The sequence below is a fragment of the Euphorbia lathyris genome, chromosome 4, assembly GCF_963576675.1.
Source record: "Euphorbia lathyris chromosome 4, ddEupLath1.1, whole genome shotgun sequence".
NCBI classification, from domain to species: domain Eukaryota; kingdom Viridiplantae; phylum Streptophyta; class Magnoliopsida; order Malpighiales; family Euphorbiaceae; genus Euphorbia; species Euphorbia lathyris.
The window spans coordinates 94,018,031-94,035,852 of NC_088913.1; the positions used below are offsets into that span (position 1 = coordinate 94,018,031).

At 34.2% G+C, this 17,822-nt stretch overlaps 1 protein-coding gene and 1 pseudogene across 7 annotated transcripts; one reads left to right on the forward strand and one right to left on the reverse strand.

The window, feature by feature from the left end:
- Window positions 1–2,988: 2,988 nt before the first annotated feature.
- LOC136228065 (uncharacterized) lies at window positions 2,989–6,507 on the forward strand. Of its 7 annotated transcripts, XM_066016899.1 has the most exons (8): window positions 2,989–3,215; window positions 3,515–4,217; window positions 4,334–4,467; window positions 4,783–4,839; window positions 5,313–5,379; window positions 5,741–5,842; window positions 5,927–6,006; window positions 6,314–6,502. In XM_066016899.1, exons 4-8 carry the CDS (start codon window positions 4,828–4,830, stop codon window positions 6,353–6,355), a joined length of 303 nt encoding a protein of 100 aa, XP_065872971.1. In that variant the 5' UTR covers window positions 2,989–3,215; window positions 3,515–4,217; window positions 4,334–4,467; window positions 4,783–4,827; the 3' UTR covers window positions 6,356–6,502. The 7 variants fall into 7 exon arrangements, 6 of the variants coding, with proteins under 6 accessions (XP_065872971.1, XP_065872970.1, XP_065872969.1 ...); XR_010688404.1 differs by lacking the exon at window positions 4,783–4,839 and having other exon boundaries at window positions 6,314–6,485; XM_066016898.1 differs by lacking the exon at window positions 4,783–4,839 and having other exon boundaries at window positions 5,324–5,379; window positions 5,942–6,006; window positions 6,314–6,507.
- Window positions 6,508–7,127: 620 nt separating this feature from the next.
- LOC136227297 (uncharacterized) lies at window positions 7,128–8,625 on the reverse strand (annotated as a pseudogene).
- Between the last annotated feature and the right edge of the window lie 9,197 nt (window positions 8,626–17,822).

The window sequence follows — 17,822 nt, forward strand, 5'->3', positions numbered from 1 at the left end:
ATTCCTAATTTGGGTATCTTCCTCTTTTATCAGGTCCGGTGTCCCATTTTGCTAAGATTCTAAGCAAGTAAAATCAACCAAGTGTCCTTGCGTTAATATACAAGCAAGCATTGAGAACCAGGAAGCATTCATAAATGAAACCCCAATATATGGTTGTTTTCATATCCGTCAACAACAATATAAGCCAAATAGCTATTTCGATTACATCGAAGCACCGTCATGTCATCTTTGGTAATTAGCATATAGATTGGATCCTAATCTATTCCTTCAGCATACTATTGCCAATCATTCATGTATGGAAATACTTCATTAATCAAAAAGAGTTACTTACCGTCGCTGTTTAATGGCTGGCTAGGCCTGCAAAAGGAATTACTCACTCATTTCCATTAGTGAACAGCTTGTTCACCCCAAAATAATTCTTCCGATAATAAACATAAAAACAGAGAATAAAGATGATGGTGGCGGAAAAACGAGGCACGTCTTACATAAGACTACTATAGTATTTTTAGGTCCAAAAACAAACCCTAAAACAAAAGGGTAAAAAGTACTAAAGGTAAATACAAGGAAAGGACAAATAAACAATCTCCCTACACTTGGAACAAATGGAAGCTGTCTTGCTTTCCCCGTTTTTGCTCTCTTTCTCTCTCCTTTAGCTAGCTCGACCCACGCGTTTATCCGTTTCTTTCAAGTTGACCCGTTAATATCGTTGTTTATGATATTCTGTTCTTTTTGTAGCTAGCCTGTTCATGAGGATTCCTACTTGAACTGTTATTTCTATCCGTTTCTTCCATTTCTGGTTGAAAACTATAACTCTGAAGCTCTTTTCAATGAATATTCATCCTCTTAAACTTGCTCATTTCACTGGTATCAAAAGTGAAGGGATAGGTAGTGATTTCATAAGTAAAAACAGATAAGTCGATGCACAATAAAGTCTTTAATAGAAGTGATGAATCTAGTGGGGAGTTTAGGTTGCCTTCAACTATTGAGTGGATTCCTTGATATAATAGTGATCACTTGCAAGTGCTTCTGTTGTTTCGCTCAGTGCTCACAGTGTTTGCTCTCAAATTGGGTTGTTTGAGTCTCTCGACATCAATGCATGCCTAGGAGTAAGTTTGGACTTTGCCTTTCTGTCTAACAGAGAAATCAAACAACAGGGTTAATTTCAAAGCTCCTATTTGATTTCAAATCTCCTATTTGATTTTCTTTTGATTATTCTCAGAGGGGATGAGTATTTTTCCTTTTTAGATTTTTTTCATAGATTGCAAGGATTTTGGATTGAATCCCCTTTGGCTTGATATTTCTCGAAACAGGGCTATTCGATAATTGCTTCTTGTTTCCTGTGATTCCGACCATGGGGTTAGGATTTTGGTGTTTGGTGATGTATATTTGGATGTGGGAATAGGTGTTTAGTAGTGAATGTTTGGGATGTTCATCTTCTTGTGTCAAGAATCGTTTTATCCTATTGAAAGGCAGATAAGGCAAAATCTAACCTACCTAAAACATGAAAAGCGCACTCCAATAAAATTATTGCATCAATATGCATGATTTGGGCACAAGTCTCACTGGTTGTTTGCACTTGTTCAGTAATCAATATGTTTATGAAGTTAAAAGTTAAATTAATACTGTTAACCTCCGGATATTTAGAGGGTGTTCCGCAAGAAATAAAGCGTTTGGTTAGGATTATATAACCGCAGCGTTTAGCATTTTCTCTGACAACTGTAGCGTTTTGGAGCGTTCCATGAAAAGCTCTTATTTGGAGCTTTTCATAAACAGCGGTTTGTAGTTATATGTTATTGACAAACTTATCCTTGTTATTTCCATAAAATATGTTTATTCTTTAACAACATAATTACCGGAAAAGAGAGTTTTGTTGCGTTCAATAAATTTATTGTTTTTTATATAGATTATTTTTATTAATTTGTGTAACACATTTTTTATTTTGTAATAGGATAAGATGCAAAAATACCCCTAACATTTATAGCTATGAGTAATTTTATCCTTAACATCTAAAATGGTGGAATTATACCCCTAATATTGGCAGCCAAAAGCAATTTTATCCTTAACATTGACAAGTTGGGTCAATTTGACAAATAATTTATCAAACTATCTTTTTGGTCATGAATATTGTCATCTACAGTTCACATGTGCATCATTTTATCATTGTTAGTAACAGATCATAAACATATGATTAGACGTGAATTTTTTTTAAGAAAATAAAAAAATATATATTGCTTTTTGTACGAGTTGGACAAAAAAAATTCAAATATTTCACCGTTAATAAATATTAATTTTCAATTTTATTATTACATAACAAAAAAAATATGAAATCTTTTTTTTACAACTACTAATATGTGCAATTGGTGTAGAATAAGAAATAAAATACTCCCTCCATTCCATTATATAGGTCATTCTAGCAAATTGGTTTTTTCCCTAAATATAAGTCATTCTAGGATTCCAATGCTTATTGCCCAATAGTGACATGAGAGAGAATTATTTTTTGTATTGGTACATGTGTTTTTTAATATTTCAATGCTTATTGCCCAATAGTGACATGAGAGAGAATTTTTTTTAGTTAACCAATATATTTCTTAATTTGTGTGAAATACCCTAAAATGACTTCTGGAATGGATGGAGTATCTATGTTTTCTAATAATATCTGAAATCGACCTAACTTGCCAATGTTAGGGGTAAAATTGCTTTTAGCTACCAGCGTTATGGGTAAAATTATACCATTTTAGATGTTAAGAATAAAATTATTCCTAGTTGTAAACGTTATAGGCATTTTTCACATTTTTCACAAAAAAGTGACAAAATATAATTTTTATCCTTAATTATAGTTTTGAAATTAATATGGAGGACAACTATATATATTGTCTCTAATGATTTTTTTAATCTAATAAAGGGGACAAATTTAATTAATAAAGATTAGATAATACTTTTATATATAAATTTATTATTTCAACTGATTTTGTCTAACCACAACTTTTCTCTCCCACTCCCCTCTCTCTCTCTCTCGTTCTTGGCTCCCCCTCATTGCCAGCCGACATACCGTCTCCATCCATAGCCATCGCCCCACTCTTACATTCTCTCTTTTCTCTTCTCTCTATTTGTTTTCCCTCTTCATTTGCCTTCCTCTCTCCCTTTTGTTTCCCCAATTTTCATCGACGAATTCAATATCAGCGAATTTGGAGACGGAACTCTAATGAATTTTTAAGGTTAGGTTTTCTATTTTTTTTTTTATTTTCATGAAAATCTCAATGTTTGGTATATCTACCCTCAATTTAATGAAACCGATAGTTGACTGCTTGATTTATTCCTCTGTTATAGTAGCTTCAACATGATGTTAGATGTCCTAATCTCGCTATGAAATTCTAAATGAAACCATTCCTTAACAAAGAAAGGAACAAAGAACAAACTGCAATTGAAACCATTCCTTAGATGTCGTAATCTTGCTTGGGTTTTCTATTGATTATTTGCACATGTCTCTGTTTTATTGTTGTTTTTGTTCATTCAGATGAAGGATGATGAAGATTGGATGGATGATGAAGATTGGATGGAGGACGATGCTGGTTTGTTCATCCAGATCAAGAATTCGATTGACACGACCATTATTCTTATCGTTCAACACTGTTTTGATATCTGGAGAAGAGGAACCAGAAGCAATACTATCTCCTGTAATGGATGTTGTGGTGAGAGTGTACAAACCTGTTAGTGGTCTATCAGGTGGTGAAGGTGATAGTACATCCCTTGCTATTTCTGATACTGCATTTTTTTCCATAAGGTTACTGGTTGCATCTTCACAAGCTATTAACTTAATTGGAAAGCAAGGCTTTGTAATAAAATCGATACAGGAAAACATTGGTGCTACTGTAAGGGTTCTTGGTGAAGACTCGCCTTCATATGCTACTTTTGATGAGAGAATATAGAGATTCATGGTGAACTCTAAGGAATTGGTTGATCATAGCGTAGTTCCTATATTTGAGAAAACTTACAATGCAACAATTTCATAGGACTAAAGGCATCACTCTCCAAGTTCAGATGGCTCAACAACTCATTAAGGAGTTCATTAGTAATCGGAAAGAAGCAACGGCAGCTGTGTACGGGAAGATTGACACAGGATATAATTCATATCCCCTAGTACCGGAAACGAGCTACTCTACATCTTCTTTCGCCTCCCATCTTGGGGGAGCCGGCTATGGATCTTCAAGCTTAGGAGGGTATGGTTCCCCTGGTTTAGGCGGTTATAGCAGTTACAGATTTTGAATGTTGTTTTTATCACAGTATGACTTGTACACTTGTTTCGTTATTGATTGTTGTTGTGTTACAATGACAGACATGACAAATGATATGGAGAAGGAAATCTCAGTTTCATACCTTTGAACATGAGTGTAAGCTGCTCAAAAATCTTCTTAACATTTTGCAAAGAGAAATTAGAGGCCAAATCATGGAGATAAGATCCTTGACCAGGTTCTATTAATTCATTTATTTTTTACTTTCTTTCACATTTAATAGCAGGGTGTTCTTACTTGTGGGATATTTGAAGTCATTTTTATATTTTTTTAGTTTCTGATTCACAATCTGTCATTTTTTAATTGGGTACTCTCATTACTGTCATGCAACCAATTGAACTAAAATCAAAGCTAATAGTTAACGCCCAATCATATATCTTATATTTGTCTCTGACAATTACTGTTATTTGGTTCTCATTGGTGTTCATTAATTAAAGCAAATATAGGATTATGTTGGTATTCCCCATAATTAATTAAAGAAACTATTTTTTAGGTTTGTTAGGTTATTGGCTTCATATTGTTGACAAATTCTACTCTTATGCTTTTGCTTGTAAGTTGTGTTCATATTTCTCAAATTATTTTAATGATAATGCATTTTTTTTATTACTTTTAGCTTATACTCCTGTAGATATTTGATAACAGAAAATTTGAGTTTATTAACCTCATTTATGCTAGTTTTCATACATTTTCATAAAATCTGCAAGTTATATAGTTGTATTATTCTAAAAAGAAAAAGAGTAAGTTAGCACTCTTGCCTATTCCATATAACCTGCCTTTTTTTATAACTATAAAATCATAATCCAGTAAAAGGCTTGAGATTGCTTATAATTATCTTCTTGGATAGGAGATGCTTTTTGCTGTCTATTAAGTTTATCTTATTTCTTTATTTAGCAAAATAAGCAGATAGTAGTTGATGTTGTTGTCCATGATGTCAATGGGTATGTTGAGATGGAAACTGATTTCACTAGGCTTAGATATTTGGCTAGTGGTACTTAATACTAATCTCTTTATTATTTTTTGAAGCAATTTGGTAGGACTCAGTTGGGAAGGGACTTTTTGGTTTTAACTTCAGAAGCATTATTGATTATAGGTAATTCACAGTCTGTATTCTTTAGTTTTGTTTTCTACTGTCTGATTCTAATTACCTTAGCTTCTAAATCTATTATAAAATACCCCTTCTTTTGCAATTTCTACTTTGTGTTTTTCCTCTTTGATTCAATCTCTCTCTCTCACTCTTTTAATTCCATTGTGATCCCTAGAGTGAAAAAGTGTGTTGTTTTGGACTTAAACATGTAAATTGGTTGTTTCCTGTGTGATTGAGAAAAATAAATAATGAGAGTCCAATTTATTTTATTCAACATGTTTAAAGGTCGATAGAATGACTTTTATGCATTTTTTGTTTATGAAAGTAGTAACATATAGTCTGATTGGAAATAAAATGCAAATTGTAGAATCGAAGGCTACAAAAATAGTTATCAAAGGAGCACACCTGCTTGCAAAAGGAAGATGCATGCTCTTTCAGAATATGATAAACATATTATTTTATGCAACATGTAAGTTTGAATAGCACATATAATTATTTTGTATAAGTTTTAACTCATATTCATTGTATAAGTTTTAACTCATATTCATTTTAGTGTTTCTGTTACAAGATTTTGTAATCACACATGAAATGCTAACACCAACAAGTGTTATCATGGGAGCTAGTCTCAAGAAGGTATGAGCTATATTAAATCTATTTTCTTTTTTATTTCTCAGTTGTATGCTAAGTTTGTGTTTCTTTGCTATGTGGATTTGAAATCGGTCAATACTAATAATATATGTTCTTAGCTATCCATTCCTGAACTTTTGAAAGATTAACTTTGTAGCTAGCTATGCTTTTCTATTTAGAAATGATTTTATCAGTTTCAGAATTCATCTATAATACACTAACTATGCTACCTATGATTTTCGGAATGATGGTGAGAATAATTATTTCATTTAGGAAGGCAAATGTTATATGCATTTTCTGTGTGTATTTGCAGATGAAGGATTTCAGAAGAATGAAACGATTTAAAGCTAATTAAGGGGGATATGGTTTGATTGATGTTAGGAATTATGGTAGAACATATCAGAACCGATGTTATTTGGGAAGAATGAGGTCAATAAGCTTGTACTTGTTAGTTCTTTTGTTCTAATAATTTTTTTGTTGAATATTATTGTTACATAATAAATCATTTTGTTTTGATTTTTTTTTTCTAATTTATGTCTATAAATGAGGTTATGGTTTGTTGTTGAAAAATGAACCTGTAAATTACCGATTATAGTTGCTGTTGAAAAATGAACCCGTTAATTACTAATTGAAAATCAATAATCTACTGGTTTCAATTAATAATTAGCATATTATTTTTTAGAGCAGGTGTCGTCCTTTACTGTAGGGACAAAAATATGTCACTATTACATGGGAACGACAATTGTCCCTAAGAATGGGGATGACAGTCATCCCTATGAACGGGGATGAAATGTTGTCCCTAAGAACGGGAACGACAGTCATATTGTCCTTAAGAATGGGGACGACAGTCGTCCATCTTAACGCGGACGACAGTAGTCTCTAAGAATGAGGACGACAGTCGTCCCTAAGAATGGGGACGACATTGTGTTTTTCGTCCCCTATAGAATCAAGGACGGAGGAAACAATGACGAAAAATAGGGACGAAAAAATTGTCCCCAAAAATATAGGGGACAAATTTTTATGTTTTTGGGGACGATTTTTGTCTTCTCTGAAAGTGCTTTTTTTGTAAGCATTTCTTACCATGCTTACAAACAAGTTCAAATTCAAGTTGTAAACAAAGCTGATAATCATAATTTGGAAGTGTTGGTATCATAAACTTTGAGGAAAAAACGAGTTGGTATTGATAACCTGTTTTGAAGAATTGTGGCTAAGATTTCTATAGATTTCTCTTCACTTGTTTATTGATTCCACCCATTGATACTACTTCTGCATATGCTGCTACTTCTTTAGTCCCATTAAATGATATCCCGACCCATCCCTTCAAATTTTTTTTAAATCAAAAAATAAGGGTTAAAGTGCAAAAATACCCCTAATGTTTTGGGTCAGGAGCAATTTTATCCCTAATGTTGGAAGCCAAGAGCAATTTTATCCCTAACGTTGATAAATTGGGTCAATTTGAGAAATAATTCATCAAACTGTCTTCTCAGTAATGAATAATGGTGTCTAAAATTGATCCAATTTATCAACGTTAGAGGTAAAATTGGTGCAAAATTACAAAATTGATATGCAATTGGTGCAAAATAAAGAAAAAAATTACTGTATTTTATAATATTGTCTGAAATTGATCCAATTTATCAATGTTAGGGATAAAATTGGTTTTGGCTACAAACATTAGGGGTGAAATTGCACCATTTTAAATGTTACGGGTAAAATTGTACCTGACCCAAAACGTTAGGGATATTTGATGCGTAACAACCCGAGAATCCCTGAAATTGATGATTACGAGTCGGAAACATTATAATTTACATTTTTATCAAAAAAAATCATGAAAATAATGCATGACAATTGAACGATTTTTCATTTTTCGTCACCAAAAATTGAACAATTTTGCATTTTTTGATATAAAAAATTGAACAATTTTACATTTATTGTCTAAAATTTTTTTACACAGAATTTTGTCCCCCGCTCACTCAAATCCTGGATTCGCCACTGTATGTTTGTGTCGGCATAAAACCAGAATTCATTCTTTTCTCTCTTTTTAGAAAACAGTGGAGGCGATTTTGCTTCATCACAAGAAGCACAACCAGATTACTTTCATATATTTGTTTCTAACTCCACTGGTTAGACATGTAATAAGTAGTTAAGTAGCCAATAACCATTAACAACTTTTTAACACTTTCCGATACTGTAACCAAATACTAGAAAATATTTTGGTATAAGTTACCAAAATAGACTTATGGGTTTGAAGGAACTATCAATTTAAGCTCCGCGTACAAAATAACCTCAATGTTTAAAAAATGTAGCAATTTGGATCTCAATAACGGAAAGAGACATGTTATTCATTGGAATAAGGTGGCCAAATTGATATTTCCCCAAACACCATATACAAATTTTGGTACCTTATCCCAAATACTTTATAATGACTATACTAAACTTTTCTACACCAAATTCCTTAAAAATAGAACTAAAAGCTGAAAATGAAAGTGAAACAAACAGAAAGGAAATGAAATTTACATGTTCAGGCTTGCCTATGATACTGGCAACTGCTTTGGTTGCATCGGAGAAGATAGGATCCGTATCCACACCATCCAAGTTAACATTAGTGGAGATGTAAAGGCAAGGCATATCTACTTAATGGCTCTGCAACCTAAACCAATCTTAATTTCTTCTTCTTCAGTACGATGATATATAAATTGCTTTGGTTGCTTTATATGCTATTTTTTTTTTTGGTAAGAAAGGAAAGGAAAAAAACAAAACCAACAAAAAACCTACACCGGGATCAGTCTAGGAAGGCTGACTCCAATCCTATCCTCTAGGAGAGAAGGCAAAAGAAAAGAAGGAGGAACAGATAGGGTAGAAACACCTAACATTCTCCCATGCCCAGCAGCTGCTAAGCGATCCGCCACGCGGTTTTGCTCCCTAAAAATATGAGAGAAATTAAGATACTCAAAGGCAGGACGAAGCCTCAAAATAGCTTTGATGAGATTCTGGCTCTTCAGACAAACAGCTTGGCTATCTGAAATCCTGTTAATAGCCTCCAGATTATCAGATTCCACCGAGAGCTTTTTAACACCCATGCGAATGGCGAGTTTAATACCTGACAAGATACCCCAGAGCTTCGCAGAAAAGGAGGAGCCCGTCCCCAAGTTATGGGTAAACCCCTCCATCCAATTGCCACCAGCATCCCGAAGAACTCCTCCAGCAGCAATTCTGTCATTGCTAAGGCAGGAGCCATCAGTATTCAACTTAGCAAACCCTTCTCTAGGCTTACTCCAGCCAACTAGCAGGATCTCTTTATCCGGGGAGGGGCGAACAAGGGAATCTCTTTCAAAGCTTTTAGTAATAACAAAGAGCTTCTTCGAGAAGAAAAACAGTAAATCAGGAATAAGGACAGCCTTACCCGCAAATAATTCTTCATTCCTCCACTTCCAGATTTGGTGACAAGTAATAGCAAAGAGGATGGCACCGTGCTCCATGTTGGCCAGCAAGTTCCCCTTGGCTCCTTGAGAGAACCAGTCCCCTTCAGAAAAGGCCATGAAGGAAGGGAGGATGTGATGAGGGAGGATCCCTTCCCAGATCTTCTTACTATTTGGGCAATCCCTCAAGGCATGGCACAAGGTTTCCACATTGCCTCTGCATCTACTACAGGCACTAGACTCAGTCAAGTGCCTTCTGTGCCTATCCGCATTCGTAAGGAGCCTGTCTTTGATACCCAGCCAAAGGAAGCTCCTGATACGGTAAGGGATCTTGAGGGACCATATGGACTTCCAAATCTCCAAGGGAGGATCAGCCCTATTAGGGGTAAAAGCTTCATAGGCCGATTTACAAGAATAAGTACCATTATTCGTCAAGGCCCAACAATGTCTATCCTTATCCTCCTCTTGATTGCTAATCTTCACTCCTCTAATGTTAAGAAGGGTCTCCAGACTAAAGAAAGGGTCGAACTTTGACCAGATCCAGTCTCCCTCCGAGTCCACCACATCAGCAATTTTCCAGGAAAGAAGATCAGCCGACGGAGGGGCATTACACACATCAATCAGCGGTTTATCACCAATCCAGGTGTCATACCAGAAGCTAATAGATCTACCATTACCCACCTCCAAGCCAATCCCCGTACAGAATTCAGCAAACACGGCACTGAGCCCTTTCCAGAGGAAGGAACAACTAACAACCCTCTCCTTCGGGCCACCAAAGATTCTATCTTTCCGATACTTCCCGCACAAGAGACGTACCCAAAGAGAGGAGGGGCATTGCCACATTCTCCAAAGAAGTTTCATTAACAGGACTTTATTATTGTCCTTTGCCTGCCTAATACCAAGACCCCCCCTGTTTTTAGGCTGGCAAGCTTCCTTCCACGGGACCAGGTGAACCTTTCTCCCATCTCCAGACTCACCCCACAGGAAACGCCGATTTATCTTATCCAGGTCACTAAGGACAGGCTCAGGAAGCTTACAGGCCTGCATGATGTGGTTCGGAGCAGCGCAATTAACTGACTGGATCAAGGTAAGGCGACCTGCAAGGGAAAGAGAATTAGCTTTCTAGCTAGCACACAAACCATTAGTTTTGTCCAAAATATCCTTGAAAGAGGCTTTGGAAACCCTGTCACTGTGAAGAGGAACCCCAAGATACTTCCCCAAAGAGTTCGTCAGAGGTATGCCAGAGAGCTCACTCAGTCTTCTGCACAAGCTATTGTCCATATTTTTGGAACAAAGCATACGGGACTTTTGGATGTTAACCTTCTGGCCAGAAGCCTCGCAAAAACAATCAAGGATATCCATAACTATTTTAATTTGCTCCTCATTACCCTCAACGAAAAGCATGACGTCATCAGCAAAGAGTAAATGGGTAATAGGGGGGCAATGTCTGTTGATAGAAACAGGGTAGAGAGTCCCTTTGCACACCGCCTCTTGGATCAGGTGAGACAGTCTTTCCATGGCAATAACAAAGAGGAAGGGACTCATAGGATCTCCTTGACGAATTCCTCTGGAGGGAGAAAACTCATCCGACATGTCCCCATTGATTATGATCTGGAAAACAGAAGAGGAGATACACTTCTCAATCAAAATCCTCCAGTTCTCCGGGATGCCAGCTTTGGCTAAACTATCCAGAAGAAAGCTCCAGTTCAATCTATCATAGGCTTTCTCCAGATCCAGTTTGAGGGCCACAATCCCTTTCTTACCTTTCTTAATCTTCATAGAATGGACAACCTCCTGGGCAATAACAACGTTATCCATCAATTGTCTACCAGGAACAAAGCTCCCTTGGTTCTGGCTAATTATATCCGGAAGGATCTTCCGGATTCTATTAGCCACAATCTTAGTAATAGCTTTATACAAAACATTACAAAGACTGATGGGTCTCATCTAGAGGAAGGAGGAAGGCTTAACAACCTTAGGAATCAAGACAATGAGGGTTTTATTAACCGACCTGATATCGTTAGAGCCACCAAAAACACCTAACACAAAACTGTATATGCCCTCCTTAACAGTATCCCAGAGTTTATGATAGAAACTAGCGGGGATACCATCAATCCCAGGAGCCTTAGTGGACCCTATGCTAGAGAAGGCCAGATCAATCTCTTTAAGGTCAATAGGATGGAAAGCATCTTTAATAGCCTCCTCCCCCAAACGAGGAAAGGAAATACCAGAGTGGCCACTCTCCAAGTCCACAGCTTCCTCTCTAAACAGGTCCTTGTAGAAATCAAGGGCTGAGCGATGAATGTCTTCCTCCTCAAAAATCCACTCGCCACTTGCGTCCTTGATAGCATCAATCCTATTCCTCTGTCTCCTAATGATCGTAGAGAGATGAAAAAACCTGGTATTCCGATCCCCGTCTTGAATCCAGGCCTTCCTAGACTTCTGGAACCAAAGAAGCTCTTCTTGTCTAAGCACAGCTTCCAACTCGTTCTGGAGAGCTTTAAGGTGACCATTTAAGCTATGGTCGAAACGAGCCTCCAAGCAATGCTGAACGCCTTCCATCCTCCTCAAGAGTTTATTCTTCCTCCTGATAATATGGCCAAAGATGTCTTTATTCCAAACAACCACCTTCCTTCTGAATTCCTCAGCAGCGAGGAGAACATCAGAGTGGGGATGCCAATTGGTTTTCACGAAATTTCTAAAGTCGGGATGAGAATCCCAAGCCACAAGATATCTAAAGGGTCTGTTACCTTTCAGCCGGTTACCTTTGACCAAATTAATGAGGATAGGGCAATGGTCAAAGTGACGGAAGGGGAGATTCAGCACCTTGACCTCAGGAAACCTACAGATAGCCGCAACATTAGCATACATCTTATCCAACCTCACAAACAAGCTATTTCTTTTCCAGGTAAATTTGTGGCCAGCAGCACCCAGGTCTGAAAGCCCACACAGATCCATACTACGCTTGTGGTTAAGGCACCGGTTCACATAATGATTACCCCCTCCTCTCTGATCACTTAAAAGGGCAATATCATTAAAATCCCCGGCCACCAACCAAGCCTCCACCATGTTATCCGTCCATGTCGGTTTGCAAAATGTATTGATGTGGTTTTTCTTGAAATATATATATAAATAAATTCCAATAAATAGATGAAATTGGTTTAAAGTCCAAACCCTAAAGATGTAGTCATAACTCATGTCCCTAGGAGCAAATAACAAGTCATTATTCTATTTTAGTTCTAACAACTGTCCTTACCTTATCTACATTTTTTGTTTTTCGAATTAATATCCCGTGATCATATTAAGGCAAAAAAAAAAAAAAACATTATTAGGTCCTTGATCGTTCACGATTTGATTCATTAAGCCCTAACTTTTTTATTTGGATATATTAAACAACTCATTATTTATATTTTGGAACAATTTTACCACTAACATCTAAAATGATATCATTTTTCTCTCAACGCAGTCAATAGCAAGTTTACTCCTAACATTAATAAGTTAGGTCAATTTCATGCATCATTATAGAATGCAGATATTTTGTTCCTCATTTTACAGCAATTAAATAGTGTGGTCAGAAAAAATAAAAAAATTATGGTCGAAAAAATACCTGTAATTGTACAAAATAAAGTCGACACGGCTCAATCATATGAGTTAGTTTTAAAAAAAGATTTCACATTTTTGTGATTTAATAATAGAATTGACGATTAATATATTTTAAATTCGATAAAACATTTGGATTTTTTTTTCTAACTCGTACAAAATATGCTGTAATTTTTTATTTTTAATTTTGTTGTTTTCACCGTTAATTAGCGATAAAATAACGCATACGTAAATTGTAGATGGCAAAATTTGTGACTGAGATGATTGTTTTATGATTTATTTCTCAAATTTACCAAATTTATCAATGTTATAGACAAAATTGCATAATTAAAGACGTTATGAGTGAAACTGTAAAAGAAAACGTTATTTCAAATTGTAAAACATATAATTTCAACCAAAGAAAAAGTAGCATTCAATTTATGTCACAACTAACGGAAGAACAAACGTTTTTTGAAATAAATAACGGGTTTTTTACTGAATTAAATGTCTACAACTAACTAATTCGGTAAGTAATGCTTTAATGCAACTAAAAATAAATGATCAATAACTAACGTATCCAAATAAAAGATATCAGCGTTAATGAACTGAAAAATTAAAGGCCAAGGGTCTCGAGATGCTTTTTGCATAATATTTTTTTTATTAAGTCTAAATGGATACATTAAGCCCCGTAATCTTTTAAATCGATATATCAACCCTTAATCAGTTATTTTTTAACGTATTAAACGAGTCAGCTATGTGAATAATTCAAACTCCGTGTCACTATTCTTCTAATGTAAAATAATTAAAAATTTATTTGGTGTGACAATCTATATATCAATTGATGTGTTAAAACATGGATAGTTCCATTTACGCTAAATTAAGTTTTAATCACAAACATATGTGGATCATCCAATAGAACTTAATATGTTATAAAATGAATGATTAGGAGTTTTTTTTTTTTTTTTTGACAAAGAATCACTGAAATTTTATTAATGAATAGCCATTACACCTTTTGACAAAAAGGGTCGAATAAACTCGATCGTTTCCAATGCCAAAAACTGGGTGTGACCAAAGACAAGGCTTCACTTACTAACAAGTGAGCAACTTGGTTTGTGGACCTTTTAATTACCAAGAGCTTGATATATATATATATATATATATATATATATATAATATTAAATTAATCTAGATCAATTCTCATATGATAACCACCGCTCTTCTTTATAGGTCAAAATGTATTTAATGGCGTGGGTATTTATGTGTGACTTGATATGGGTATGTGTTAAATAAACCTAATAAATAAGACATATACATTTGATTTACTGTCTCTGTATTTGGGTCATAACATCAAGTGTGCCCTAGAAAGTTCTAAATGATCCTACATTAGTATCCCAATGCATTTAATAATCCATAATTATTTTATTTGGAACCCTTAATGACCAATTTTTCCATTTCTTAAGGGTAAATATGTGTTTCCAAAAAAAAAAAAACAGTGGAAAATTTGTCTTTCAATTTGAACTTACACTTTCTTTGAATTATAATTTAAATTAACTGGAAAAACACATCATAGTTTAACTAACTAAATAGACATATTTTTCAAATTAACTGAAAAAGGTTGTAATATATATATATATATATATATATATATATATATATTTACTTATTAACCGTTCCAGGCAACAAATTGCAAGGATAATAATGTTACAAGAGTGTAATTTCTTAAATCAATATATTTATCCTAGTGTGTCTTTCTCTTGTCTTTTTTGAGGGTTAGTTTCACATTCTTCCAATTGAAACCAAAGCATATATAAAGTTTTTAGGTTTGAGTTTCTCATTATTCTTCTTTTATTTTATTATTACTCTTCACTCTTTCACTTTTTTATCACGTTCTTTATAATGGAGGATGACCAACAACAATGAAACTATAGTTATATTTTTAGGAAAATGATATTATTTTCGGAGTAATTTTTTGACCAGTTACATCGGTAGACAAAAATAAATAATATTAATTTTATGAGTAGTCAAATAAAGTACTAATTTCCATTTTTTAATACAAAATTCAAGGTACAATGTTGTAAGTTGACCACGTTCAGAGTAATTTATCTATATACAATGTACATTTATCTTTAAAAATGGAGTCTTCATTTTCATTAGATGTCTCCAAATATTGTTTTCTGCTTATTTTTTTTCAGAAATAATATTTGAATTTATAGTTATCAAAGAGCTTATGAAGTTTTGTCCCAAAAAAAAGCTTATGAAGTTTTCCTAAATAACATATATTTTGAATAAAAAATAAATTAACATTTTTTGAGAAAAAAAAGCAGGAACATTTATTTTAAAAAAATATCATTAATTTTATGAGTTTTAAAAAATGGACTAGTTTCCATATATATACAATGTGGTAGGTGAAGGTTAGTGGATATATATATATATATATATATATATATATATATATATATATATATATAGAGAGAGAGAGAGAGAGAAGGGTTTGATGTGTATTGTGCTACTCTGAAATACACACCTTGTTGATAAGGAAGAGAAAATGATTTTCATGGCTACTCTAGCTAAGATTGCACATATCACCGGCTATGACTAAACATAAGCAAGATGTGTTTCCTCCATAGATATTGATCGCCGGCGACATTGTGCAATTTTAACCACCTGAGTAGTCTTTATTTGGCCAAAATTGCAACAAATGTGAGGACCACCATTTTCAAAACTAAAATCTGGAACCAAAATCAATGTGAGTTTCCAGCTTTTCGAATCAGTTAATTTTTTACTATTTCCTACGTTAGAAGAGAATCTTATTGCTATTGTTTGTTTTATCTCTATCATTGAACAAAATGAGTGATGGTAATATGACTGTTAAATTGCATCATGGTGGTAGGGTTGTAAGGGATGGGATGAGATTGAAAAATTCTCACTACAATAAAAATAGGTATTAACGAGAAAAAGTTAGTGAGAATATAAAAAAATTCTCATTATTAAAAGCATAATTTCAATAATTTTAAGGAGAATAAATTTTATATTTTATTATTAATCCCAAAACAATTTATTTATTAAATTTGTTTTTATCTTATTCTCATAAACATAAATTTTCCAATTTGTGAAGTTGGGTTTATTAAGAAACCAATTGAACTAAAGATAAGACGTGGAGAGGAGAGGATGACCTAATGCAGCCCCTATGTCAATTGGCCAATTTAAATAATTTCAGGAGTAAACAATAATTTTTGGGAACGTGTATTAAGCTTAAATTAAAGTCGAACCCAAAAAGAGCTACTAGATTGTTTAGTTGAGCAATGGGAGTGCTTGAAATGCCTAAGGATCCAGACTTTACCTTTGCGCGAACCAAGCCCCCCATGAATATTTTTATAGAGTCAGTTGGCAAAATTAAATAAATTGAAGGGTACACAATTATTTTTGGGACATGTATTAAGTTTAAATTAATTGAGAAAAAATTGAACCCAAAAAAGCTTCTAGATTGTTTAGTTGAGCAATGGGCTTGCTTGAAATGCCTAAATACCCAAAATTTCCACCATATTTCCTGCCACTTCCTCAACTCTAGCCTCAATAGCAATCTTCTTCCCTTGTGCTCTCTAGGTTTACTTTTTTCAACCATATAATAAGCAGTGTTGTGATTAGAAAGAAAGAGAGGCTTGAGTCAGATTTCACCGATCAAAACCTATTGGGATCAAAACCCACTCTCTCTGCTTGAAGAGTAAGGCTTTGGTATCTCTAATTAATTTTTCATTTACCTGCTTGCTTTCCCTTTTTTTTTTTTTTTCGGTATTCCACGTTGAAATGAACCTATATTTTCAGATTTTGTTTTATTGTTTGTCTAATTTTGATTTGCATATGTTGATTGTATAAAAAATTAACTGAATTGTGCAAAACTTCTTTGATAAATAACAGCTTATATTTGAGAACCGGTGCAAGGAAAATAATGATGAAGAAACATAGGTCAATTTGTTTCCAAAGTAAACAAGGATATTCTAGTGATTGTAGAATGTGGCCGGCGAAAAGGATTACTACTAACACCAGGTTGCAAGTGCGTGGTTGGTTTTATTTTGTTTCGGGCAATTGGCTTTATTGAATGGTTCATTATGTTTTCTGATAAGTTTACAATCCTAAATTTTTATATATATACTAGCATTTTTAAATTTATACATATTAGTATATAATTTTTTTATTATTTTTTTATTGATTTCTTATTTTTTAGGTTCATTTTCCATGTTACTTAATATAATACCTTTTGGCCGGAAGTGATATTTTACCCTCTCAAACTTGGGTTAAGTGGTCCATATTTGAATTTGCTCAAATCCCCTATTATGGTGCTACCTAACAATGCAACATTAAATAAGTTCAGAGGGACAATACAACATTCTTAATATTCCTTACACCCATAGAAGAAATCAAATTTAAGATGAGATAAGATGCTCAATAAAGCAAGAGGTCAAGTTTTTGTGCTACAATACATATCTAAGCAGTGATAAAAAAAAGTCATTTTCTAGAAATTCAACGGGGATCAGAAATTCACTTGAAAAAAACATCAATTTTTTTTAGTGAAAAAATGATTTTGTAAATTGAATTAATCAGATGCTAATAGGCTTACAAAAGATGGGAGAATAATGTCCGTTACCCTCAACTCAGAAGAAGATAAGCTTAATCTAGCTATCTTATGCCACCCAGTTGATTGACCTCCAAATGAATAGGAACTCACGGTGTGGGATTGACTTAGAAATGCTGCGACAATGGACTAAGACTAAACCAAGGCTTGAAAAATCATCTCCCCTTTCCTAATAAAACACGTTGATAATCACTTGA